Below are 24,797 nucleotides of genomic sequence, written 5' to 3' on the forward strand. Positions count from 1 at the left end.
GAGCGTTGGACTCCTGGACTTTGCCAAAAAAACCCAAGGGGCTCACACCTGAGCGTTGGACTCCTGGACTTTGCCAAAAAAACCCGAGGGGCTCACACCTGAGCGTCGGACGCCTGGACTTTGCCAAAAAAAACCAAGGGGGCTCACACCTGAGCGTTGGTAGCCTCAACTTGGCGAAAAACAACCCAAGCGTTGGTCTGGCTACCAAGGGATGGACCCCTTGACTTTGCCAAACCAACTGTACACAGGGTTGGACACCTGGACTTTGCCCCAAAACCTGGTAAAGAGGTTTGCCGAACTTGTGAACATTTTATTTCCATTTGCATGCCAATAACAACACAAGAAACCGATAACAAAAATAAGGAAAAATTGGTTCACCAGGACACACCAGCAACGTGTCCCTGTGAACCGGATATGTGTAGGCAGTAAGTAAGAGATGTCAGGCAGTAAGTAAGAGATGTATGTCTCATCTCAACGCATCCAGGATGTTTTGGACCTCGCCAACTTTGTTTGCCTCAAGCCCGACCTCGCCAACTTCTTTTGCCTCAAGCCCGTTCTGTCGGTCCGCCGAGTAGCCGCTGCCCACAAATAGGGAACTCATGAGCGCCGGGGTCACAAAAGTAGGCAGGAAATCTTTAATGATTTCGGCATCCGCCGCAGTCCCGGTGAGGATTTGGTGCTGTTTGATTTGCAATTTGAGGACGGAAAAAACCTTCTCAATCGGGTTGAAGTCAGGCAAGTATGGAAGCAGGTAAATCAGTAGGATGTTGGCAGCCTCACAGATCTCGCTTATGCGCCCGCCGTGGTGGATGCACGCATTATCCATGACAAGGATGCTATTACGTCCGGGGAAAGATTTCAGTTGTGGAACCTGCGGGCACCAGGTGGGTCAGTGCTGAGCAGACAAAGAGCTGGGAGATAAAACAAAACGCACCAAGACCTCTTCAATAAAATATTCCATGTCCACCCGGTGCATGGACCCCTCTTGAGCAATGGTTGCGAGCAAGCCGTCCAAAGAGACTGCGGGCAGAACCGAGATTCTGGGTGATCGGAGTGGCCTTGAGATCCTTGAAGTGCGGCGACCACGGAGCGCCCAACCGCGGGCTTGTGAGTGGGTCCCGAGGGAGACCCCACATTTGTCTGTGGCACAAAGAGGGAATTCAGAAGTCAGAAGCGCCCAGCATACTAGCTTGAAGATCATGAAAAAAACGTACCGACAAATACAAGGTACTCAGCGGGGTACACACCAATCCGGTCATTATAAGCCGCCTGCTGCAGCTCAGACTGATCGGGGTGAACAGTCCTCGCGACCTTCTTGGTCAGAAGGAGGCGCCGGTGTAATTCCGCACAAATGGTACTGATCGGGTGGCAAGTGCCGGTCATTGCCTCTATGTGCCTTTGGATTTCGTCCACATATAAGGTTGGCTCTGCGGCGAGGGCGTCCAGAACAAATTCGGCCTCCTCGCGTGAGAAGGCCAATGGCCGACCTCGATCCTCATACAAGGCGGGGTCACGCACCATGTCCCTTGTGCTGCGATACAATTGGGTCCAGCGGGACATGGAGTTGGGGGAAATCCTCTGAAAGATTGTATTGTTTATCTCCTCTAGCGGCATCCCACGCAAGCTTAGTCGGACCGCAACAAATTTGATGTCACGGGCATATTTGACATACACCATGGCTAGGGGCGCACGGGTGTCAGCAAAACACCAAACCAAGCAGGAAGGTGAAATATTGGTACACTTACCGGGACGACGTTTGGTTTGCGAATGGCCGGATATTGCACTACATAACATTAGAGGGAGGGGGTGAATGAGGACGGCGGAAAAAAAAGGTCGTGGCTGGGGGGGGGGACTGACCTGGACCTTGGCGGGTGGGCGGATTGCTGGTGGCCGGGTGGGTGGCGATACCGGTGGGGGGACTGGATGCGAGGCGGTTAGGTTTTGGTTAGGTTGCAATGGGGGGGGAGGAGGTCGGAGGGGCATGGTGGCCGGGGGGGGAGAGAGAGAGAGATGGGGTGGTGGAGAGAGGGAAGACTTTGGAAGAAAGGAAGAATTGGAAGAAAAAATGGTGGGCTGCAGGCGAGGGGGCTGAAATGAAAAATGTTGTGTTTCGGAATTTCAGCCTCGCGGGCCCGCAAGCTTTGTTGCCATAGCTGTATCTGTGACACGGGCCAGGACAGCTGGAATACAGCTCCAGGACCGGAGCTTGAACCGGATGCTCCGCTAGCCCAGGAGGTTCCCTCGTGTGAGTACAATGTTCCTTGCTTGCCAAAGACCTTGGCAAGCAGGTCAAACTATGTACCGGCACCAGTTTGGACCAGTAGGTCCGACAAGTCCTCGGAGCGGCCTGTCCGAGCAGTTCTTGGACATGGCCATCACCAATTGGCCCATCTGCTCGGACAGGCAAGTCCGACCTCTTGTTGGACCGCCATATCCCAGAACTAGGTTGGCTAGAGGAGTCGTCGGACATGCCGGTCCGAGAATTGGTGGTATACATGTACCCATTTGCAACCTTCGCCGACCCAGTACAGAAATTTGAACGGGGAGTAGTGGCCTGGCAACCATACAGGCGTACTGCCATTTCAAAAGTTCAATTACTCAAATGTTGGATTTCTGAAATCTCAAACACCCCTCCCGGGTGTGTTTGAAGAGGTTTGAGATTATTTTGAAATGAAAAGAAGTCAAAACAAAGTTGGTTTTGATTTCAAAACGATTTCAAAATAATCTCCAAATAACCTCAAAATAGCGTTTATCATTGGGGCCTTACTCTCCCTGTTTCTCCAGGATCCTGGGACCCTGAGACCGCAAGTTGGGTCGCGGCGAAGCCGCCCACAAACCCGGAGCAGCAATTTTGCGGCGAAGCCGCTGGCGGCCCCGGAGTCCTGCAGCGGGTGATTGGCGCGGAGCTGATACTCTAGCAAAGGAACTGTGCTGATGTAACAGTAAAAAAATGGACCGTTGGGCTGATGCTGGCTGATGCCTAGGGTTGAGAATTGGGCCGGCCCATACTAGCCCACTCGGTTTTTGTTTGGCCCAACAAGGGTCCGAACACAATTGGATGGGCCAAGATCCGTGGGACTCTTGGAATGGCCCAACCCAAAACGGGTTGGGCTGGGCCGGGTTACTGATTTCATTGGGTCGGACTTGGGTTGGACTTGGGTCAGACTGCAAGGGCCAGCTTACTATCAGTTCGCTATGAGGCTATGAAACTAACCAAGAGGATAGTTTGCCAAGATGCTTGATAGTAGTTCTGGATTATATAATATGGTTATTGATTTTGTTGATGATGTATTGATTATTCGATAGACTGATTTCTTCAAGAATGAATTACTCGGAACAATAGAATGAGGAAATGATAACAAAGAATATCCCAATGAGAAAATAGAGGAAAGAGAGAACAAACCATCCAAAGAGTACAAGTATAACAATCAGAATCAATGCGAGAAAATGTAATGACGTCACGATCAGAACAACATGTCATCGTCCTGGATTAACAAGAGGATGACAAAGGCGCATGACTTCAAAACCCCAATTGTTGATCATCACAACTAAACTACGGAATATAAGATAGACTGATAGATTAGTCCATAAAAACAATATGGAGTTTTTACAAAATAAGACCAGCCTACTACCTTTAACCAGTCAATTTGTCAACCGGTCCTGCAGACTTCTTGCCTTTCTTTTGCTGTCTTTCCGCTGCTTGATGAAATTTCCGTAACAAAGGCTCAACAGACACAGGGATGTGGCTCTGCAACACCCATGTGTTCTCTCCAGGGGTAGAATTATGCCACGAAATGAGATAATCTACCTTACCTTTCTTCACCGTCCTTACATCCAAAACCGCCTTAATCCTTTCCCAATCCACAATCTGTCTTTCCGTATAATATTTGTCTTTTGTACCTAAAAAAGAATTGCAACCATCAATTGTGTCCGGCCTTACATACCAAACTAACAAGGAAACATTAAAGACGGGGTGAAGTTTGGGATAATCAGAAGATAAAATCAACTTCACCGCATTACTCCCCACCATTCCTAAAACCTTAAAAGGGCTGATGTACCTATAATCCAGCTTTGAGTTCATTTGACAAGATTGAATGAATTTTTGAAGAAGGAGAACCTCCTCGCCATCCTTGTAAATCAGCGCCTCTCTCCTCCCCTTGTTATAATACTCCGCTTGTTTAATCCGCGCCAGTCGCAGGCATTCCATTGCAGTCTCCTGAGTCACCTGCAAATCAACAAGAAACTCATCCAAAGACTTCCGTCCTGTGTTCTCAGTTAGCGTATTGAACCAAGAATGAAAGCCGTAGGTAAATAAAAACAGAGAAATCTTAAGGCTAGATGAATCACTATTGTTTATCGCAAACTGGGCAATTTCCAGACACCTTTCCCAGTTGTCCTGATAATAGGAACAAAAGTGTCGAAGATAATCCTCCACGACTTGATTCATGCGTTCCGTTTGGCCGTCGGTTTGCGGGTGATACGCTGTCGACAAGGCTGACTTGATACCGAGGGAGTGCATCAGACTCTTCCAGAAGTCACTCACAAATGTGCTTCCTCTGTCAGAAACAATCTTATCTGGCAAACCATGTACCCAAAAAATATTTTTTCTAAATAATCCCGCCAAAACCGCCAATGATGAAGCCTCTTTACAGGGAATAAAATGGGTAAGCTTGCTCAACAAATCCACCACCACCAAAATTGAATCAAAACCACCCGATAAAGGCAACTTCACTATCATGTCCATCCCTATAACGCTCCAGGGTCTTGGTTCCGCCACGACAGAAACCAATTTGCCATCCAGTGCCTGCCGCCAAGCTTTAACCCTCTGACACAAGTCACAGCTCTTCACATAATTGATGACCAACTTTCAAACACCAGGCCAAGAAAAGGATTGAGTCAGCATTGAAAATTTCCTTGCAATGCCGGGGTGACCCGCCGCCGGGCCATCGTGATACATAATTAAAATCCTAGTCCTCAACAAAGAAGGTACCAAGACCCTAGACTGGTGCCAATAAATATCATCAGCCAAAAGGACACCTTTCGCGGTCTTTTCTCCTGCTGAATAAAAATCATGAAAATAAGAAATCAATTGAGCTTTTGCCTTCTGGAAACGTGTGAAGTCATAGGGGAAGGAGAAACATCACCCTCAATCGCATCACAATTTACCATCCATTTAGTGATTAAGTCTACATCATTACTCAACCCTTTCCCGTCATAAAAATCTTCTCGTTGGCTTGGCCCGTCCGCCGGATTGTCAGATCCCCCTATATGATAAATTAACATGTTAAAGTTATCTAAGAATAAGGCCCAGGGAGCCTGCTTTGGTGATAGGTACTTAGCGGTTTTGAAATATAAAAGATTTGAATGATCAGAAAACATCGTTACCGGTCTTTCAGTCCCCATTAACCAAGCCCTCCACTCATGGCACGCAGCAACAATTGCCAAAAGCTCTAAGTCGAAGATCTTCCAAGACCGCTCTCGGTCTGAGAGCTTCTGAGAAGAGTAACTGACTGGCAGATAATTGCCGTTAGCATCAGGTTGACTTAGCACCGCTGCGATGGCGTAACCCGAGCTGTCCACGTGAACCACTCTATCTTTGTCAAAATCAAAATGAAGTAACAAAGGTTCAGTCACAAAAATTCGCTTAAGCTTTTCAAAGCCTTCTGCCGCCTCAACCAAATTCAAAAGAGTCGAGTCACTATACTTCTCCTGAGTCAAGGTGGTAAGCGGACCCGCCACCGTTGAAAACCAAGGTATGAACTGTCTATAAAAGTTTGTGAAACCTAAGAATTTCCAAAGAGCACAAACAGTCACCGCAAAAGGCCAGTCTTCAATAGTCTTCAGCTTTGAATTATTCATTTTTAAACCGGTGTCTGTTATATCAAAGCGGAGAAAAGTGACCTTAGAACAGAAAAACTTGCACTTGTTCAATGAAGCTTTAAGGGAAAACTCCCAAAGCTTATGCAATATGTTGCGCAAATCCAACAAATGTTGGTCCTTAGTCTTAGAAAAAATAAGAATGTCGTTGATATAGACAAAGCAGCAAACGTCCAAAAACTCCCTTAAGACGTGCTGAATAAATCATTGAAAAGTAGCTGGCGAATTCGCCAATCCAAAGGGCATGACTTGATATTTGTACAAGCCCCATGGAGTTCGGAAAGCTGTTTTCCATTCGTGACCTTTGGCCACCCGCAGAAGGTTAAAGGCAGCTTTGAGATCAATCTTAGAAAGGAACTTGCAGCCCTGCAGGTTATTCAGAAGGTGAGCAATTACCGGGAGAGGATACAAGTCCCGTACTGTCATATTATTCAAAATCCGATAATCAAAACACGGTCAATTAGCTTTCCAGACCACCTTGACGTAAAATATTGGCGCCGCCGCCGGAGATGAAGACAATCTAATGAAGCCTTTAGCCAGATTTTTGTCAACGTAAGTCTTTAACTCATCCCTTTCTGACTTGCTCAGATTGTACATCTTGCCAAATGGTGGGACCACCCTATGTTTAAGGTTCACCTCACAGTCGAACTGCCCTCTATGAGGGGGAAGACAAGCCAAGGATTCTGTTGCAAACACGTCCGAATACTCATCCGTAAGCTACAAGGCTTCATTGCAGGAAAGATCACCAATTTCCTGTACACAATCATACATTATAACCTCCCCATCCAGTCCCCCAACAAACGTGCCAGAGTCTCTTAACCACGAATTTCCTAATATCAAATCTGCAGAGGCTAATTTAGTTAAGTGGAGAGTAACATGAGTCCGCAAAGTGGAACCGCAAGCCGTGGGGATCATAACATCCCCTTTTACATAAGAAACTATATCCCCGGAAGCTGCCGAAGTCCCATCGAACGACTTGCACTGCAAGCCCACAGCCATTGGAAGAGTTTCGATTTTATTGCTCCTAGCAAATTTAATGTCAATAAACGAGGCGGATGCGCCAGAATCAACCAAAACAGAAACATTAGCCCTGTGATTGTTGCCTATTAGTAAAGCCCCGTTAAAGAACGGTCGTTTATCAGGCCGGGAGGATTTCTTAACAAAATGAGCCTGCTTACAGTCACTGGCGTTCATCTTATCAGCCATGCAGGCGTTGAAAAAGATTTCACCAGCCATCATATCTTCAGTTCCGATCGCGTCGGCAGACAAAGCTGGATTATCTGCATGAGATTGCGATTGGCCCGCCAAATCCGTCACACGTCGCTTGAAAGGGAGGCCGTCCACTTCCGCCAAGGATTGCCGTTTCTTGCCCTTATCAACCTTCTCATTTGGCGAAGGGGAGCGAGTTGGAGCCGATCTTGCTGGAGCTTTTGGCCCAGTAGATCCGCCGCCTCTTCTTGATACATTCTCCGGCGCCCATTTTGAGTCACTTCGCCTGGAGACACCCTTGCGCTTACGGACCGATCCACCCCATTCCTTCCACAAACGCAACATATCAGACATGTCCATTTTCATTTCCTTGCTAAGAGTACAACCACGAGCTTGATAGTGTGCTTCATCAAACGCCCCGCCGCACCGAATGCAGATGTTCCAATCAACACATTCTTGTCGGAAATTGGAATACGAAAAATCCAATTCTTTTATAGCCGAAGCAACGGTGGGCCGCTACGCTACACTACGCTACAGGGCCACTTAGCGTTAGCGTAGCGGCAAAAAGCGCCCGCCCATTTTGAGTAGCGTTAGCGCGCTGTTAGCGCCGCTACGCTGCGCTAATTTTCAGAGGCGCTAACAGTGCGCCAATTGTTTGTTAGTGTTAGCGCGCCGCTACAGTCACTACGCTACGCTACGCTGCGCTACAGCGCTTTTAGCGGAAAAAAGGCCTTTTTTCAGCTAAAAGCACTGTGGCGCACCGTAGCGCGCGCTCTTTTGCGCCCTGCGTGTGTAGCGTTAGCGCAATTGCGCGCATCTGCGTTAACGCTACGCGAACAGCTAAATTAGCTGCGCACCCTATGCGCGTAGCGTTAGCGCAGAGAAGGCGCAATTTGCTAACGCTGCGCTAAAATTTAGCAGAATTCCGCTACGCTACGCCACGCTAACGCTACGGTTAGCGTAGCTGGCCCACCGTTGGCCGAAGCCATTTCGTCCACATCCATGGCATCATCAGGAAGCTTTACTGGTGGCTGCAAATGTTGGACGGGCGGACCAACCCAATGAGTTGGCGGTTGATTATTCGAGCGAAATTGATGAGACTTGGGGTCCAGGAATTTGCTGACGCCGGCAACATTCTTCGAGACGGAAATAGCAATTTCCTGTTTCACATCTAAGTCGACAACGTCCGTCCAAGGCCCTCTAATTAACGCCAACTTGACCAGATTAGGATCAATTGCCTTATCGTAAGCCTTGCACCTCAATCAAGCATCCAGCTTCAGAGGCCAAAGCAAGGCATTGAAAAGAATGTTGAACTCTTCAATGGATTTATTGCCCTGTCTTGCCGAATAAAAGGCTGATTTGGCCTCTTCAAGCTCATGATGGTTAGCAAACATATGCTCAATTGCTTCAAGAAAGGAATCGACATTGCGGAGCTCAGGAATCACGTAATCCATCTTTGCTGAGGCCCTCAAAGTTGACAAATTGAGAGCATCGGCATTCTTGGAGAGTAACCCGCGCCACCACGTGTACGAAGGAACCTCGCCATCCATACGACCCGGGCCCAAACAAAAATACCCGGTAATCCAAAGGATCTTTTGCTTTTCCGAGTTAAATTGCTCGCCAATCCTTTTAAATGTATTCCTCATATTGAAACAAAAGGTGTTAGTTTCACGAGGCATCCCGGTAAAGAAAATATGAGGCTGATGAGGAGGCTCCACAAAAATTCTTTGACGTTCCGGAGCCACAGGATGAGAGCTCGCCTCCTCCAAACGTCCCAACCGACCGCCCAAACCACCCGTCAGCCCTTCTACCAAACCGCGCAAATTAGCCACCGCTTCTTGATTAGCCGATCGCGACTTAAGCAGTTCGTTGTGAAAAACCGTTTTGATGTTCTTCGCATTGTCTTGCAAATTCTTGATGGAAGTCTTGTCTTGGCGAGCTTGAGCAGTCAACAAAGCAATGGAAGCGGCTTGAGATTGAATCAACAAAGATTGAGTCAAGTTGTTTACTTGTAAGTTTACCAAGAGCGACGAGACATCATCTTCTGGTTGAAGACCAAAATCAGCCGCAGGAGGTGGCTGAAGGTTTGGCTGCAGAGGAATGTTAGGATCCGGCTGAGGCAAAGGCGTTGGAATGGCTCAAGGGGAGAATTCAATAAAAGAAGGGGAGTTGTGATTAAACGGAGATGGAGTATTGGTTGAAAAAAACTGAGTTCAATGGGCATTCAATCAAAGGGATAGGGATGGGTTGAGATGTTGATGGAATAGGAAGGTTTGAATTTGTCGGGGGAGAAGGCGTGAACCTGGGAGAGTTACAAATAGGAGTAATGGGCTGCATTTTGGAAGTGTCCGACATAAAGGGTAAAAAAAAATTCTAGTATGTAATTATAACTATATTTCTTGAAGATCGGGATATAACTGTGAGGGCCAGCCTACTATCAGTTTGCTATGAGGCTATGAAACTAACCAAGAGGATAGTTCGCCAAGATGCTTGATAGTAGTTCTGGATTATATAATATAGTTATTGATTTTGTTGATGATGTATTGATTATTTGATAGACTAATTTCTTCAAGAATGAATTACTCGGAACAATAGAATGAGGAAATGATAACAAAGAATATCCTGATGAGAAAAGAGAGGAAAGAGAGAACAAACCATCCAAAGAGTACAAGTGTAATAATCAGAATCAATGCGAGAAAATGTAATGATGTCACAATCAGAACAACACGCTGTGGTATGCTTTATGGTTACCCATCTAGCCCATTTCAAAATTTCCTTTTTTCTCATATGTACACTCTCAAATCAACCAATATGGCGGCACCACTGGATTTTACAGCCAAAACTACACAGGACACCATGGACAACACACCTTACACCCCTCTGGATCAGAAGATACAACCCTTTCAAGACACCATCATCCAGTTTCACACACACAAACACCATACTCAGGTCATGTAATCCGTTACATGAACCACACTTACCCAGGACATGTAATCCGTTACATGGACCACCCTGACAGCTTGTCTACCCTTTACATATACTTTACCTCATCAGCTGCACTCATTTCATTGTGCTTTGCATATGTCATGCAGTGTCATGCAGTGTTATGCACACTTGATGCAGGCTTATGTAGTCTTATGCAGGTGCATGCAGACTAGTGTAATAGGGGCTGCAGTCTGACAGTTGACAGATGACATCATGCAGGTGTCAAGCTAGCAAAAACCCCTCATGCAGCTTACACATGACATCATTTGACAGCAGGTGCCAGACAGGAGCAGTACAGATGATCAGATGACCCAATGACATCATAGGCCAAACTCAAACCCCTCACCTCCACTTTCTCACCAGCTAAATTCACTCATCATTACATCATGTGACCTGTCAATTGGGCTAAATTCCCTCATCTAGGCTGTACCACCTGTGAGATTATAGCCCCAGACCCGCAGCAACCTCCGTGGAAGCTAGCGCGGTTAGACCAGACCCCCACGCAGCAAACCTTCAGAGAGCTCGCGCGGATAGACCCAAACCAAGCCCCAGCTGCACAAAGAGGTAAGCCCCTCTAGCAGTCTAGCCAAAACCCTAAACCCAAGCTATAGCTGACGGGAGCTGCACGGTCCCTTGTAGACACGGCACTCGCGACAGCAACCGCAAAGGAAAAAGGTAAAACAGACCACGCCCCTGGGTACGTAGCCGAGCAGAGATAAAGTTGATACGCACTACACGCTGACCAACTTTATACTCAACAGAACCCTTGCTCACCGTATTCGGGATAAGGCGCAAGAATCGCTTTTAGCCAGAATCACAGACAGCACCGACCAAGGTGAGCAGATCCCAGCCTCATGATCTAGCAAACAGAATAAAAGCTAAAGCAAAGTAAATTGCAATTACTACCACAGCTCCAGACACCGCTCATCCGTATAGACAGGACAAGATCAAGTTATTCATATAACTGATCCCTGCAACGGTGAGTCAAAAGAACCAGAACAAGAAATACAAACAGCAACCAAAGACAGACTTAACTAATGCGCACTTAATTGCACTAGACTCGCCAGACTCATTTTACTCCAGCGAAGTGCAAGCGCAAGCAACCAGGAAGCTTTACCTGACTCAGCTTAATCCCGTGCTGCTTTCAGGTAATCCTTCCCTTCTCACAAACTTCTCTCTCTTCATTTAAATCACGTTGTAAATAGAAGAGAGATTAAAAGACAGAAATATATCTTTCAGTTGCTCCAAAATTTTCACCACCAGCCAAAATCCCTCATTTGACAGCTCAGGGCAGCTAAAATCCCTCATTCCTTGGTTCCCCTGGAGCTAAAATCCCTCACTCTTTTCTATTTAAGGAGGCTCTCCTCCCCCCAGTTGTAATTTCTCTCAGCAAACTACTTGCACTCAGCTTACCCCATAACAGTACAACACTTGCTCACTCTACGGTACTAGCCCCCACTATATTGTGGTTTTACCCTTATTACATAACAATTACATACATATCACAACTCTATTACATCACACAATCACCGTTAACCCCTCTGTCAGGGTGTTCCACACCCCCCTTTTTGCGGCAACACACGGACCATATCAACTTATGACTCACTCAGCACCAGCTACATCACCCATATCCCCTAAGCCACTTGTTTGACGTAGGCCATCTTTTGATACACCTCCACTATCACTACATAAACCCTCCAATCATAGATTGGGGAGCTTGTTTTAGTGTCTAGTGACCCAGGAAAGGCAGAGGTAACCTCATTCATCCCTTTCCGCACTCAGCAAAAGGTTCTCAGGAACACTTTTGAGCTTTACAACGTCATCTTCCCGGATTAACAAGAGGATGACAAAGGCGCATGACTTCAAAACCCTGCTTGTTGATCATCACAACTAAACTCCGGAATATAAGATAGACTGATAGATTAGTCCATACAAACAACATAGAGTTGTTACACAGACCCAGAAACGAGCACTTGTAGTTGTGAGCTCAGCCAAGATCCAGGATTCCAACTTCGACTCAAGGCAAGTAGCCCTTCACCTCCTGCCCTTCCAAAAAAAACCCCGTTGTAGAAAGAGAGAAAGCAAGATCTGATGGTGGCATTTCTCTCTCTCAATATATATTTGATTTGCAGATGTTATTGCCTTTCCGAGTCTCACTATTGCTTTATCTGACCTGGATTAGCCTACCAGATATGAGTCCCAACGCATGGCAAATTACTAGCCAAAGAAACCAAGCGTATGAAAAGTCTATAGCAAGTGTCCACTCGATGCAAAGCTTTTCCTTTGCGATGTGTGCCTCATAGCATTGCCAATGTGTATGGTTTTTGAGAAACACACCAGCTCGTCAAGTGGCTACTCCCCCTGATATCACCTGCCACGACATCTTCCACTTATCTGTGTCTCTTCAGTACATCGCGAGTGAGGACAATATCAAATCAACCAAGCCATCATTCTTTGGATGCCTTTGGATCTAATCAGGTCTCTGCCAAAGAATGTAAATAGATACAAATAAAAAAGAAAATTTCACAAAGAAATATTGGTTGAACAAAAACCAGAAAATGATTGGAATACAATGAACTCAATCCTCCTCACTGAGAACATCAACAATGTTTGCTGTGTTGGACTTGTGTCTCAACCAGTCTTGGGCACAGATCAAGGCTTCAACCATGGTTATATGAAGCTGAATTCTATACTCATCCAGAATGCGACCACCAGTTGAGAAGGCTGATTCCGAAGCTACAGAGGTCATCGGTGCCGTCAGCACTGTCTTGGCGAGTTCGGAGAGGTGAGGGAGTTCAGACTGATGGACTTTCCACCACTCGAGGATGTGAAAGTGCTGCCCCTTTGTGACTACAACATTGGGTTGCTTGAGGTAAAGATCAAGCTCGGAGGTGAGAGACGTTGGGTTTGGGGTGCCTTTAGTGGTAGCAAGAAACTGAAGAAATTTATCATCTTCATCATTGTTGAGAAGATTTTGTGAATTTGCAGAAACATTCTCTCTTGGGAGAATACTTTCTGGTTTGGGTGCGTAGCTGGAAAAATATTTGGTGAGGAGCTCTCTGATGCAAATTAATTGCACTTTGCTTGCATCTTCTCCTAGTCCGAGATTGTTCAAAAAGTAAAACCAGAGAAAATCAAGTTTGTATCGTGGATCAAAAATGATTGCTAGGGAAGCAAAAGTTTGCAACGGCTTCCAACACTTGTTGAACTTTTGATGCATTGATTCTGCAGCAATTCCAATCAATGAGCTACTCCTATCATTCAGAGGGGTAAGATTCTTTGGAGCGGTAAGACCGTTGTGGAACTACTCTTGGGATGAATAGAGCTGGAGAGGGAATGGTGCTTTAATGGGCTGCCTCTCTGGGAAAAAGAAAAAGATATAAGAGTGTGGACTCTTATGGAAAGGTGTGGCTATAGAGGATTCTTGAGGTATGTCTTGAGGGTTACTTTTCTACTAATCTAATATTTTGTACACAGATAACAAGCTTGTCCAATCTGATTTATTGGCATAAGCAAGGCTAATGATAGGTGACCAGTGATCTGAATTTACTTTGACAGGATCTGATGGGGAACAAATGAAGAGGAAAACAACCCAGTTTATATACACAAGAAAGAGGAGCCATGAGGAAACAAGGATAACCTGAAGGGAAGCATAGAACATTCTACTTCTATAGGATGAAACAGCCATGTGGTCAGAGTAGTGGGTCAAGGAGTCACATAGTGGGTGGGGATGATGCCATCTTCTGGGGGCTATGGTGCAATCTTCCTAGTTGGAGGAGGGGATATGTGAGACATAACAGGGGTAGAATATTCTATGATCTAAGATAGGAGGAGTTAGGTGTTTCAGGAAGTGTTTCAGGAATTAATAATCTAGGGATCTAAGATAGGAGGAGTCAGGTGTTTCAGGAAGTGTTTCAGGAAGTAATAATCTAGGTGGGGTTTGGGGCTGTGTCTAGTATAATGTGTATCATGTTGGGTTTGGAGGGTGAAGGGTTTCAAGGGTGCTTATACATCTTTGAGCACATGGTTCTAAGGAAACACTAGAAGAAGGGGGTAACATGTGATCTGGGTAGATGTTTGAGACTAGGGAGAGGGTTTATCCCAGAGAGGGGGAGTGTGGGAAGAGGGAATACTATTATCCAGGGTATGACCATTGAGTGGGGATGTTGAGGGCCTTGGGCTTTGCTGACAAGGGGGCCAGAGGTATGGGTGACAGCCTTGTGATTGATGGTTGCTGGTTTTCTGGGTAGATCAGGATTGGCTTACCACACCGTTCAAACCAGTAAGACCGTTTGGAGCGTTAAGAACGTTTGGAGCATTAAGATTGTTCGGAGTGTTAAGATTGTTTGGAGAGTGATGATCGTTCGGAGTGTTCAGAACATTCTGAGCTTTGATAATACATTTATTGAGCTTCGTCATTATCTTGAAAATAAGATTTGAGGTTGGGTACTGAGTACCAGAGAGATCCACCGTAGCTTTTGCAGAAAAAAAGAAAACAAGAAAAGTTACAATTTGCTTGTAATGGTATTGCTTGAAATAGAGCTTACCCTTGTGAATAATCTCCAAGAAGTCTTGCATATGCGTCAATTTCACCCACTCAGCGGGGGTTGGATATGAATTGTAGGAGGATTCAGTCACAGAAAGCCTTTTGAAAGCTAGCTTAAATGGCAGAGCTGAGTCAATCATGAAAAATGTCAAGTTCCATTGTGTAGCGACATCGAGTGTAGGGCGTCTTGTCACGGTTATACCACACAAATCAACAGCTTCGTCAAAGGCCTGTTTTCTAGCAGGAGAACTTCGGATGTATTTCACCAAAGCACAAAGTTTAAGTAGCCCTTGATGGACGGATTGTAGTCCGTATTTCACCACTAGGTTTATGACATGTCCAACGCATTGAACATGGAAGTAAGAACCTTGAGCATCCAGTCCCCCAGGAAATTGATTGGAAATTATCTTCTGGAGCCTTTGGACTGCAGCATCATTGGTTGAAGCTTTATCAAGAGTGATGAAGCTGCATTTTTCCAGCAGATTCCACTCTAACATTGTTTCGTGCATGCAATCGGCTATTGCCACGCCAGTGTGAGGTGAAGCAAGGGGCTTGAATCCAATGATTCGCTTTTTCAGCTCCCACTTTTTATTGATGAAGTGAGCCGTGACCACCATGTATCCAGTTTGATCCCGAGACATCCACAAATCAGTTGTAAGTCCCACTCGTTGGATGGATGAGAGTTCCCCCACAATGGATTGTTTAATCTGATTGTAAATCTTTAAGCTAATACATAATGGGTCTTGGAAAAACGACTCCCAAGTTTTGGGAAAACGACTCCCATACGTCCGCGCGACTATTTTTCAACCAGCGCTAGACGTCAACCTAGACCCTTTTTTGGGTACGGCTCTTTTGGGAGTCGTCGACCCAAAAAAATTATTTTATGGGAGTCGTCCCCACCAATTTTTATGAATATTTTTAATATTTTTTCCTGGGGGGTTTGGGAGTTGTTCACCCAAAAGGAGTGCCCCCCGCGTTATTTTGGGAGTCGGCCGCGGGGGCTACGGAAGCCCCCAGGGAGTCGTGACGACTCCCCTTGCCAACTACCCTTCAAGCCCCCCACCCATCACACAAGTCAGACACCACAACCGCCCGATCACCCCCACCCGCCCACCCCAACCGCCCAATCGATCAAACGAAAAGAGATGTTTAACCCTGCCGCCCCCGCCGCCGTCCAGGACCAGGAATCCCAGGCCCCTGTCGCCGCCATGGAGCACGCCGAGCCCCCAATGGCCGCCGTCGACCACGACCAGGAATCCCAGGCCCCTGTCGCCGCCATGGAGCACGCCGAGCCCCCAATGGCCGCCGTCGACCACGCCGAGCCCCCTGTCGCCGCCATCAAGTACGCCAAGGCCCCAATGCCTGGCGAGCACACGGAGCCCCCAGTGGCTGGCGAGCACGCCAAGGAAACCCAAGCCGCAGGGCCAGGTAAGCCCCCTCTCCCCTGCCGACTCCCTCCCATCCAAAATGGAGGCATTGAGCCCCCAACACCCTGTTCCTGCCCCTGACCCAGGTGCGAATCAAGACGCCGCCGAAGGCCTTGCGGCCCAGGACCACGCAGCCACCCTGGCCATTCTAGACCCCCAAGGAGCCGTCCTAGCCAGCGGTGCTCAAGTTCTAGCGCCCGCCTACGCTGCCGACTCCCGTGACCCCGTCGACACCCAACGTCCCGCAGCCGCCGACTCCCAGCCTCCCGCAGCCGCCGACTCCCAAACCGCAGCCGCCGACTCCCAGGCCATTGCCGCCGTCGAAGCCTGCATTCAGACCACTGAAGCCCTTCAAGACGTCACCCTAGACCCCCTCCTCCTTCAACTTACTCAAGAAATCGCCAAAAAAAACTAGAAAATCAAATCCACAAAGAATATGAGGAAGAAGATGAAGATTATAGCTTAGATAATCCAGAAAAGAAGAAGACACTCAAGGAATATGTAGAGCTAGCTAGAGAAGAGAAAACTATCAAAGATTGTATTGTAATGTTAGAATTAGATGAAGATAATACTACTAACAATGATCCAAACTCTTGAACTGTTCCACCCGAAAAAAACCCACAAGAAATCAAGAAAATACTTGAGAAAATTGCTGAAGAGAGAACTGAGAAGGAGCTTGAAGAAATGGAGCTTGAGAACGAGAATCAACCGGATGATGATGACTCAGTAAATGAAGAAGGAGAAAGGACAATCTACGACAACATTCCTGCGCCGCCAGCTGGAATTTACCACAATGTTGAATTGGTTAAGGAGGCCATCCAAGAATTTGCTTGTGCGCATGGCTATGGGATACTGGTCAAACACTCTGTTCCTGGAAAGAGTGTCCATTTTAAATGTGTCAGGTCTGTTATTTCCCAGTTCTTTTTCATTGTTCTGTTACTTTTGACTGACATTAAATCCACATTGAAATGATACAGAGGAGGTGATCCTGCGAAAAACAAACGTAAAGGTGATACTCGTGAAAATATATCATCTTGATTGATTGGCTGTCCGTTCGCCGCGGCTGTATACAACCAGAAGAAGAAGGGCCACTGGAAATTCACAGTCTCCAACTCGACTCATAATCACCGCCCCACCGCCGCCGTTGCCCACACTGTTCACCGTAAGCTCAGCGACACTCTCTACGAAGAAATGAAAAGACTTGGCGAGGCCGGATTGCGACCGGCACAAATACTTGAATGCCTCAAGAAGCTGCACCCTGACGAGACAATCCTGGCCACAATTGATACGATTTACTCAGCACGAAAGCGGGCTGCGCAAGAGATGTTGCAAGGAATCAGTCCCATCATTCACCTGAATGAAATTCTGGCTGGAACCGATTTCACGACAATGACGAAGGTCAACGAATCTGGCGAGCTCAAGGGCCTTTTTTTCTGTCATTCCCTCTCCGTGAAGCTTCTCCATCAGTACCATTTGATCCTTTTCCTCGACTGTACGTACAAGACAAATAAGTATTGGATGCCTCTCCTCCACATCACTGGTGTCACTGGAGCCAACAAGTCTTTCAGTTTGGTGTTCTGCTTTCTCGCCAAAGAGACACAAGATTATTACGACTGGGCGCTTGAATCCCTCCTGACAGTTTTCACCTTGAACAAGATTCCCCTTCCTGCTGTTGTTCTGACCAACCAAGAAGAAGCTCTCATCTCCTCTCTCCAGTCCAATTTTCCGGATTTGACTCACATGCTTTGCACTTGGCACATACAGAAGAACTTGGTCTCCAATGGTGCAAAACACATCAAGAACAAGGCGAAGGAGTTTGAAATGCTTCAACACTGGAGCAACTTAATCAAGATGACTAGTCCAGGTGATTTACGTTCAAGCTTCAGTCGTTTTTGCGCGAAATACGGCAAAGGTTTTGGAGATTACATGATTGAGACATGGCTTCCGGTGTGTGAAAAGTATGCTAACGCTTGGACAAAGGATATACCTCATTTCAACCATCGGACGACGTCTCGAATTGAATCATCGCATGCTTTCATCAAATCTTATCTCCTGGGCCCCAACAATTCTTTTGCCGCCGTCATCAAGTTAATCACGAATGCCCTTGAAGCTCAATCCCACAAAATCTCTGCGGTGCATCACAAGGTGAAGATTAGAAGCCTTCGATCAATAGGGAAGATTTTCTTGCTCTGTCACGGCCGGATCACCCACTTTGCTCTCCGGAAGGCGCAGGATAATCTGAGAGCAAGTGTTCACCTGGAGAATTGGCACAGGTGCAACGGGTGTTACGAAAACCGGATGGGAATTCCTTGTAAGCATACACTCCGGCAGCGCGCAATGGATGGCGAGAAGATACTTCCTGAGGATTTTCATGTCCAGTGGCACATGAAGGTAAGATCTGGGTCTTTTTTTATCTTTTTGTCATGTGGGGGGGCCTTGGATGGCCGGTTTTTGTGGACGACTCCCATTTTTCCTATGACGACTCCCGTTTCTCGGCGGACGACTCCCATTTCTCGGTGGACAACTCCCATTTTTGTCCAACAACTCCCTTTTACCCCCACGCGCACCTGGGACAGGAACGACTCCCATTTTCCGTCCGTGCGGCATGCGAATTGGAATAACGACTCCCAACGACTCCCAAATCGCCATGCCGCGGACCCTCAATTGGAAGAACAACTCCCGCCGACTCCCATTTGTCTGCCCATTGCCACCGCCCCTCTGCCACACCTCCCTTCCATTTTTATCCTCCCCTGCGCCATTCCCTTACTAACTAGAGTCTTTTCATTCCCCCCAGGATCTTCATGCTCTTCACACCAACGCTGATCTCACCCAAATTGAGCAAGTCAACCAGATCCGCGAAAGGCTTCTGCAGATGAATCCCGCGCAGATGGCGGCCCAGTTACAAGCTATCAACAGCTTATTGGCAGGCTCTGGAACCGTCGTGACAATCCAGGAACCAACACAAGCTCAGGCCACCCGTGGACGTCCAAAAGGCGCGCCAAACAAACCAAAAACTACAAAAAGGGACCCCTCCGCCTTCAAACACGTTGAAAATAAAAGGAAGAATGAAGAAGGAGTGATGATGAAGTCCAAGAAACAGAAGCTAGCAGAAACCAGAAAAGCGGAGAAGGAAGAAATGAAAAAAATGAAGAAAGAAGAGAAGGAGCAACAAAAAAGGGAGAAAGAAGAGGAGGAGAAGAAGAAGAAGGAACCAGCACCCAAGAAGAGGAAACTCCCACCCCGAAAGTCGAAGACCGCCAAGAAAGTCGCTCAGTCTCCTTCTCCAACTCCTTCTCCGTTGCCGTCTCCATCACCACCACCCTCCTCACCTGCGCTTCCTCCTCCTCCGCCGCCAAAAGCCCAAGTCCCAACAAAGCGCTTCAAACCGGTCCACGTCGCACCTAAGAAGCCAGCTTCCCCTTCCCCTCCTGTGAACTGCTCCCCTCCGCAGCAACGTACGTCCCGCGCCGCTGGGAAGATGCGAGCTCCGCCTTCCCCTTCCCCTCCTTTGCAATCAACCTCGTCTGCCCCCGCGCCTCCGCCGCAACGTCCGACCCGCGCCACCGCTAAGAAGCCAGCTCCACCTTCCCCTCCTGCTCAATCAACCTCGTCTGCCCCCGCCCCTCCGCCAAAATCAAGCCGGGTACCTCCTCCGCGAGCCACGCGAGTCCCTCCACCGCCAACAGCTCCAGTCCCTCCACCACCAACAGCACCAGTCCCCCCACCCCCATCCGAAGAACCAGTTGACTGACTGAATTGGCTCAATCAACTCCCTGTCATCATCAGATCCTCGTTCAAGCGGATACTTGATGTTGAGTCAGATGGCCATTGTGGATTCCGCGCGGTGGCATGGTGCTTGGGGAATGGTCAGGGCGCTTGGAGTGCAGTCCGAGAAGCTCTAGCCGCCGAAATCAGCAAACGAGGCGAGTTGTACGTGAATTTGGGACATTTTCACAACATCAAGTCGACTCTGGCCAGAATAAACTTTTCCGGTACCAAAGGTTGTGGTATGGCTCATTGGATGGCGATGCCCTCCTCCGGCAAAGCACTGGCCAACACTTTCCAATGGCCAGTTTTTTATTTCACTGAAGAGTGGTCTCAAACTTTCCTTCCCTCCTTCTGCCCTCCTAAAAAAAACCCCCGATCTTCTTGGCTTTCATCCGGCGACTCAATCACTTTGTGGCCCTAGAACTATCCTCCCCTGACGTCTTCCCTGCCCCTTCCCTACAGAAGAGCTGGAAGCTAAATGCCAACCCAGAGGCACGAGGTTGGGAGGCAAGATACTCTGATTGTTTTGCTCAAACAGGTGGAAGAAAGCTCCTCTTTCCTCATAAGAGTGGTAAATTTTACTAGTATTTCCATTTGTAGTTTTCATGTATTGGTGGTTGTTCTAGTCTTTTTTGAATAAATATTGTGATTATTCCTCTCTAGTATTTTTTGAATAAACACTGTTTATATTTTCTTGTCCTTATTATTTCTGGCAGCTCTGAGAGTTTGTGTCATCAAACATGAGGTACAAATTGTGCGCTGGTAGGGAGCATGTCTATTGTGGAGCTGCACCCCTCATATCTCATGTTCTGATGGCACACTAATGCCACAAGCCTTATAGCGCAGAGGAGTTACAGCCTTGAAATATGCCTGAAAATTTTAGACTGTTTGGGTGTGTAACACAAAAGTTACACAGTTAGCAGTCATTTCCTACTGAGCATTTGGCACACCCCTTATGTGTCATGTTCTGATGGAACAATAATGCCAGAAATTTTATATCACAGATTTTATGCAGTCTTAAGGTATCCCTGAAATTTGTGGACATTTTGGGTGTGTAACGCAAAAGTTACACAGTCAGCAGTTATTTTCCTACTAATTTTGGCGCACATCCCTTATATCTCATTTTCTGATGGGAAAATACTGCTAAAACTTTCAGTATTGTCTTTTTATGTATGGTTCTCTGTGCTCTCCAATTTTTATGTCTCTAGTACGTGGAACAAAAAAGTTATACATATTAAAAATAATAAGAAATAATACAAATAATTAGTGGCGACGACTCCCAAAAAATAAATTTTTTGGGTCGATGACTCCCAAAAAAGCCGTACCCAAAAAAAGGGTCTAGGTCGACGTCCAGCGCTGGTCGAAAAAAGTCGCGCGGACGTATGGGAGTCGTTTTCCCAAAACTTGGGAGTCGTTTTTCCAAGACCCTACATAATAATAGTACATTGGAATTAAAGGTATAAAAATAATGTAATGACAGGGAATTGAACTCATGACTTCATGTACATGAGTCAAGTACTAATGGAGTCTTTAACTATTGGGTTACACAGCGGGCAATCGGGTGTCGCACGCAGCCCGCAGCGACACCCGCGTAAAGGGGGTCCCCTTGGCTCGGGTGTCGCTGCGGGCTGCGTGCGACATCCGATTGCCCGCTGTGTAATAAGACATGTACTTCTCAGTTGTAAATGCATGGACTTAGTGTCTCAGTGTCTGACAGGGGCTGTGGTGCCCGCGGACGACTCCCAAAGAGGCCCTCTGCGCGAAGGGCCTTTTGGGTGGACAACTTCCTGTAAGGGGTGAGAATCCCCTTCACTGGGCGAGGCAGATGAACCGGAGAGGAGAGCTCAAAGGGCACTGAGGCTGAGTTCTAGGACCAACCAAAGGGGGGAGTTTGGATTGCACTGGCTCAGAGAGACTGCATGTCAGTTCTCTGCTGAGCCAAAGAAGGAGGAGGAACAGGCTATCTACAAGTCTGTGACAGGGCAGGTGTCCATTGGTGACACCTTGTGAACCCCAAAGGAGGAGGGGGGTTTACACTTCCATTCCTTGGCAAAAAAAATAATAAAAAATTAGATTCAACGACTCCCAAATCCAAAAACTGATTTGGAAAAATGACTCCCAAAGCCGGTTGCGGCTGCGTACAAGAGTTGTTTTCCCAAAAAACGGGAGTTGTTTTTCCAACCCTCTAAAAAAATAGTGCAGTGAATCCAACAAATAATTTTTTCCAGGTTCAAGGAGAGCCCATAAGAACTCAAGAAACTGAATCAAGGGGCTCTTCAATGATTTCCTACATAAACAAATTTCCAAAAAATCCAGTCCCTTTCTCAAGGAAACTCGTGATGCACAAACACTACAAGAAAAAATCTAGAAACTGCTAGCAGTTGATATGCAGAAGCTCAAAGGAAGCTTTAGGTGATACTCAATCCTTTCTCAAATTATATTTCATCCAAGGGTGAATGCACAGCAATGTGCAGTGACTGTGCATGAAAGGGCATGATGTAATTATGTGGAGTTACAATGGCAGTTACCATGGAGTATGCCACATGTCAACTGCTGGCAGTTTCTAGAGTTCTTGCAGTGGAAGCGCTTCTCTGAGGGCACGCACTAGGTTGCAACATTGCAAATGGGTCGCCCACAGTCCGCAAAGTATTTTTGACAGTGTGCAAAGTTTATCCCTATTTTTTCAGTGAGATAAAATTTTGAACTAGACATTTTCCTGAGGACCACAAGGCAGTGGAAGTGAGCTAAGGATGCTATAATAATGGGAGGCCAAAGAGCTGTAGACAAGAAGAGAGAAATAACTATGCACATGGGAAACACCAGACAGCAGTGGTGGGCTCAGGAAGCCATGATGGGAGGCCAAGAAGAAGGGAATGACTTATATGTGGAGAGATGATTGATAAAAAGAGGGGGGGGAGAGAAGCAGTACAAGCATGATATAGACTGGGGACAAGCTTGTAAAGCTGAAAGATTGGAGGACTTCCCATCAATCTGGGAACTCATATTTTTCCAGATTTTGCAGTGAAATCTGGGCTTCATTGTCCCAAATCCTAGACCTGGCTAGATTTTTGTACAAACTCTGACAAAAGCTGGGCTTCCAGATTGTTGAGAGGTGCTCCATTGAGAATTGTGGATGGATTGGTTCCCGCTCCGCCTGACAGCTGCACCTTTCTTTCCTCATCCGCCGCGATATCTTTGTCGTAGAAATCCTTCAGCACCTTTTCTACTAGCTTTCTTTCATAATTGAATAATCTGTAGGAGGTCTCGTTGGGTTCCTGGGTGTGGGAGGTCTCGTTGGGTTCCTGGGTGTAGGAGGTCTTGTTGGGTTCCTGGACGAGTTTAGATAAGAATTGGGCGGCTTTACTTTTACTATCCTTGTTTCCCGCCATCAGCAGATGATTGAGTAGAGCTATCGCGGCTACTCTGGTCTGAGCAGATACGTTATTTGGTGGTTTAACCCAGAAGAGCGCATTGCTGATTCTGACCAGGTCATCTGCGATTTTAATAAATTCTTGATCCTCATCACTTATTCTCCGTACTATGTCCTTCAACCTCGGTTCATCGCGTATCAGCTTTGATAGCCCATTCCAATTGACTGATCGATAAACAGATTTGTGTAGGTTATAAAGCTTAGTCAGAATCACTAGGTCTAGTTTGTCTTCAGATGTGTATTTAAAATGACTAACGAAAATTCTCACTGAGACCTTTCTCGGGGTGAAGAAGCTCTGAAAGACGATGTTTATTTATTTACTCAGTAAGTACTTGCCATCCAGAAAGAAAACCCAATTCATTTTTTTTTAAAAAAAGCCCACCTTGCGCCCATTCTTGCTTCCATTGGGCTGTACTCGGTCGTTTCCTTAACTTTGTCATAATGCTCTGCACCATGGCCCCAATTTGCGCGCAGAAATGCTGATTTTCGTAATGCTGCAGAAGCAGAGTGTAAAAGCCATAGAGCATTGTGGTTTGAGTCATTTCGAGTCCCCGATATCCATCCATTTTGGAGGCGATGACTTGGGACCACCAGATTCGATCTTCCCAGCGCAAGTCGAACGCTTCCACAAGATTTTTTAACGCTCGGTGGACAAGTACGATCTTTTTATCCAATTTTGATTTGCTGAAGCTCTTCTTGAAATGTTTGATTTGTTCTGTTTGCGTACTAGAACGATCGAAATGTGGGACTTCAGGAATGCATGTCAGAAAAGGTCAGGATTTATGGGGGGACGAGAGCGAAAATTGTTCAAAATGGGAGGAGCCGGTGATAACTTAAGCGCTTGAGCGAGGTGAGAACGTACTTGTGAGTTGCCATGAGCCAAAACATCCGGAGGAATTGCATTCAGTCGATGGCTCGCTCCGAAAAGTCTTCACATCCCGCAAGATGTCCTCATCAGATTGATTTGGAAGCCAAACCAGTGATTCATTGCCGACGGGGGGCGCCGCGGTGTCATTGATGAGCTGGCTAATCAGGACGATAATAAGTAAACAACAAGGAAGCCGCATGATAAATATCAAAGGATTGGTTGTCTGCTAGGGCAGGTGGTTGGACGAGCTGGTCTTTTATATCGTTACCCGGCCCACCGGCATGAGATCTCCTTAGGATGCTGATGTATCGTGAATGCAAGTCGAAACTCGTTTTATCTGTGCGTAAAAATCGGAATCGGATGATTGATGTGGCTGTACCCTAGTTCCGACTTACGGCCTGATACATAGTGATAATCCGACTGAGCCTTTTCCTTCTTCAGCCACAAGTTCAACGCGCTATATAGGCTCAACCATTTGACAAGTCGCGAATTGTTGTCCATTGTGCCATTCAAGGAAGAACTTGCCCAACTCATCCCCAGCTGCCCTCCTCGCCCGGAGGTCTGTTATTCACTGTATATTTTGATGGTGTGGCCTCGGCGCCGCCCGGAAGATGTAAATTACAGATACAACTCGGAAAGCCACCCCAAGCTAATAGGGTCGAGTGGTCATCACCATGGGTTGTGCTC

The 24,797-nt window shown here is 46.9% G+C and overlaps 1 protein-coding gene across 1 annotated transcript; it reads right to left on the reverse strand.

The window, feature by feature from the left end:
• Positions 1-374: 374 nt before the first annotated feature.
• On the reverse strand, positions 375-24,517 carry PtA15_6A375 (uncharacterized protein; the record flags this gene model as incomplete). The annotated part of the gene is made up of 7 exons (XM_053170073.1): positions 375-401; positions 22,980-23,407; positions 23,499-23,537; positions 23,625-23,990; positions 24,105-24,268; positions 24,388-24,410; positions 24,506-24,517. 7 exons carry the CDS (start codon positions 24,515-24,517, stop codon positions 375-377), a joined length of 1,059 nt encoding a protein of 352 aa, XP_053021301.1.
• Between the last annotated feature and the right edge of the window lie 280 nt (positions 24,518-24,797).

The sequence above is a fragment of the Puccinia triticina genome, chromosome 6A (assembly GCF_026914185.1).
Source record: "Puccinia triticina chromosome 6A, complete sequence".
NCBI lineage: Eukaryota > Fungi > Basidiomycota > Pucciniomycetes > Pucciniales > Pucciniaceae > Puccinia > Puccinia triticina.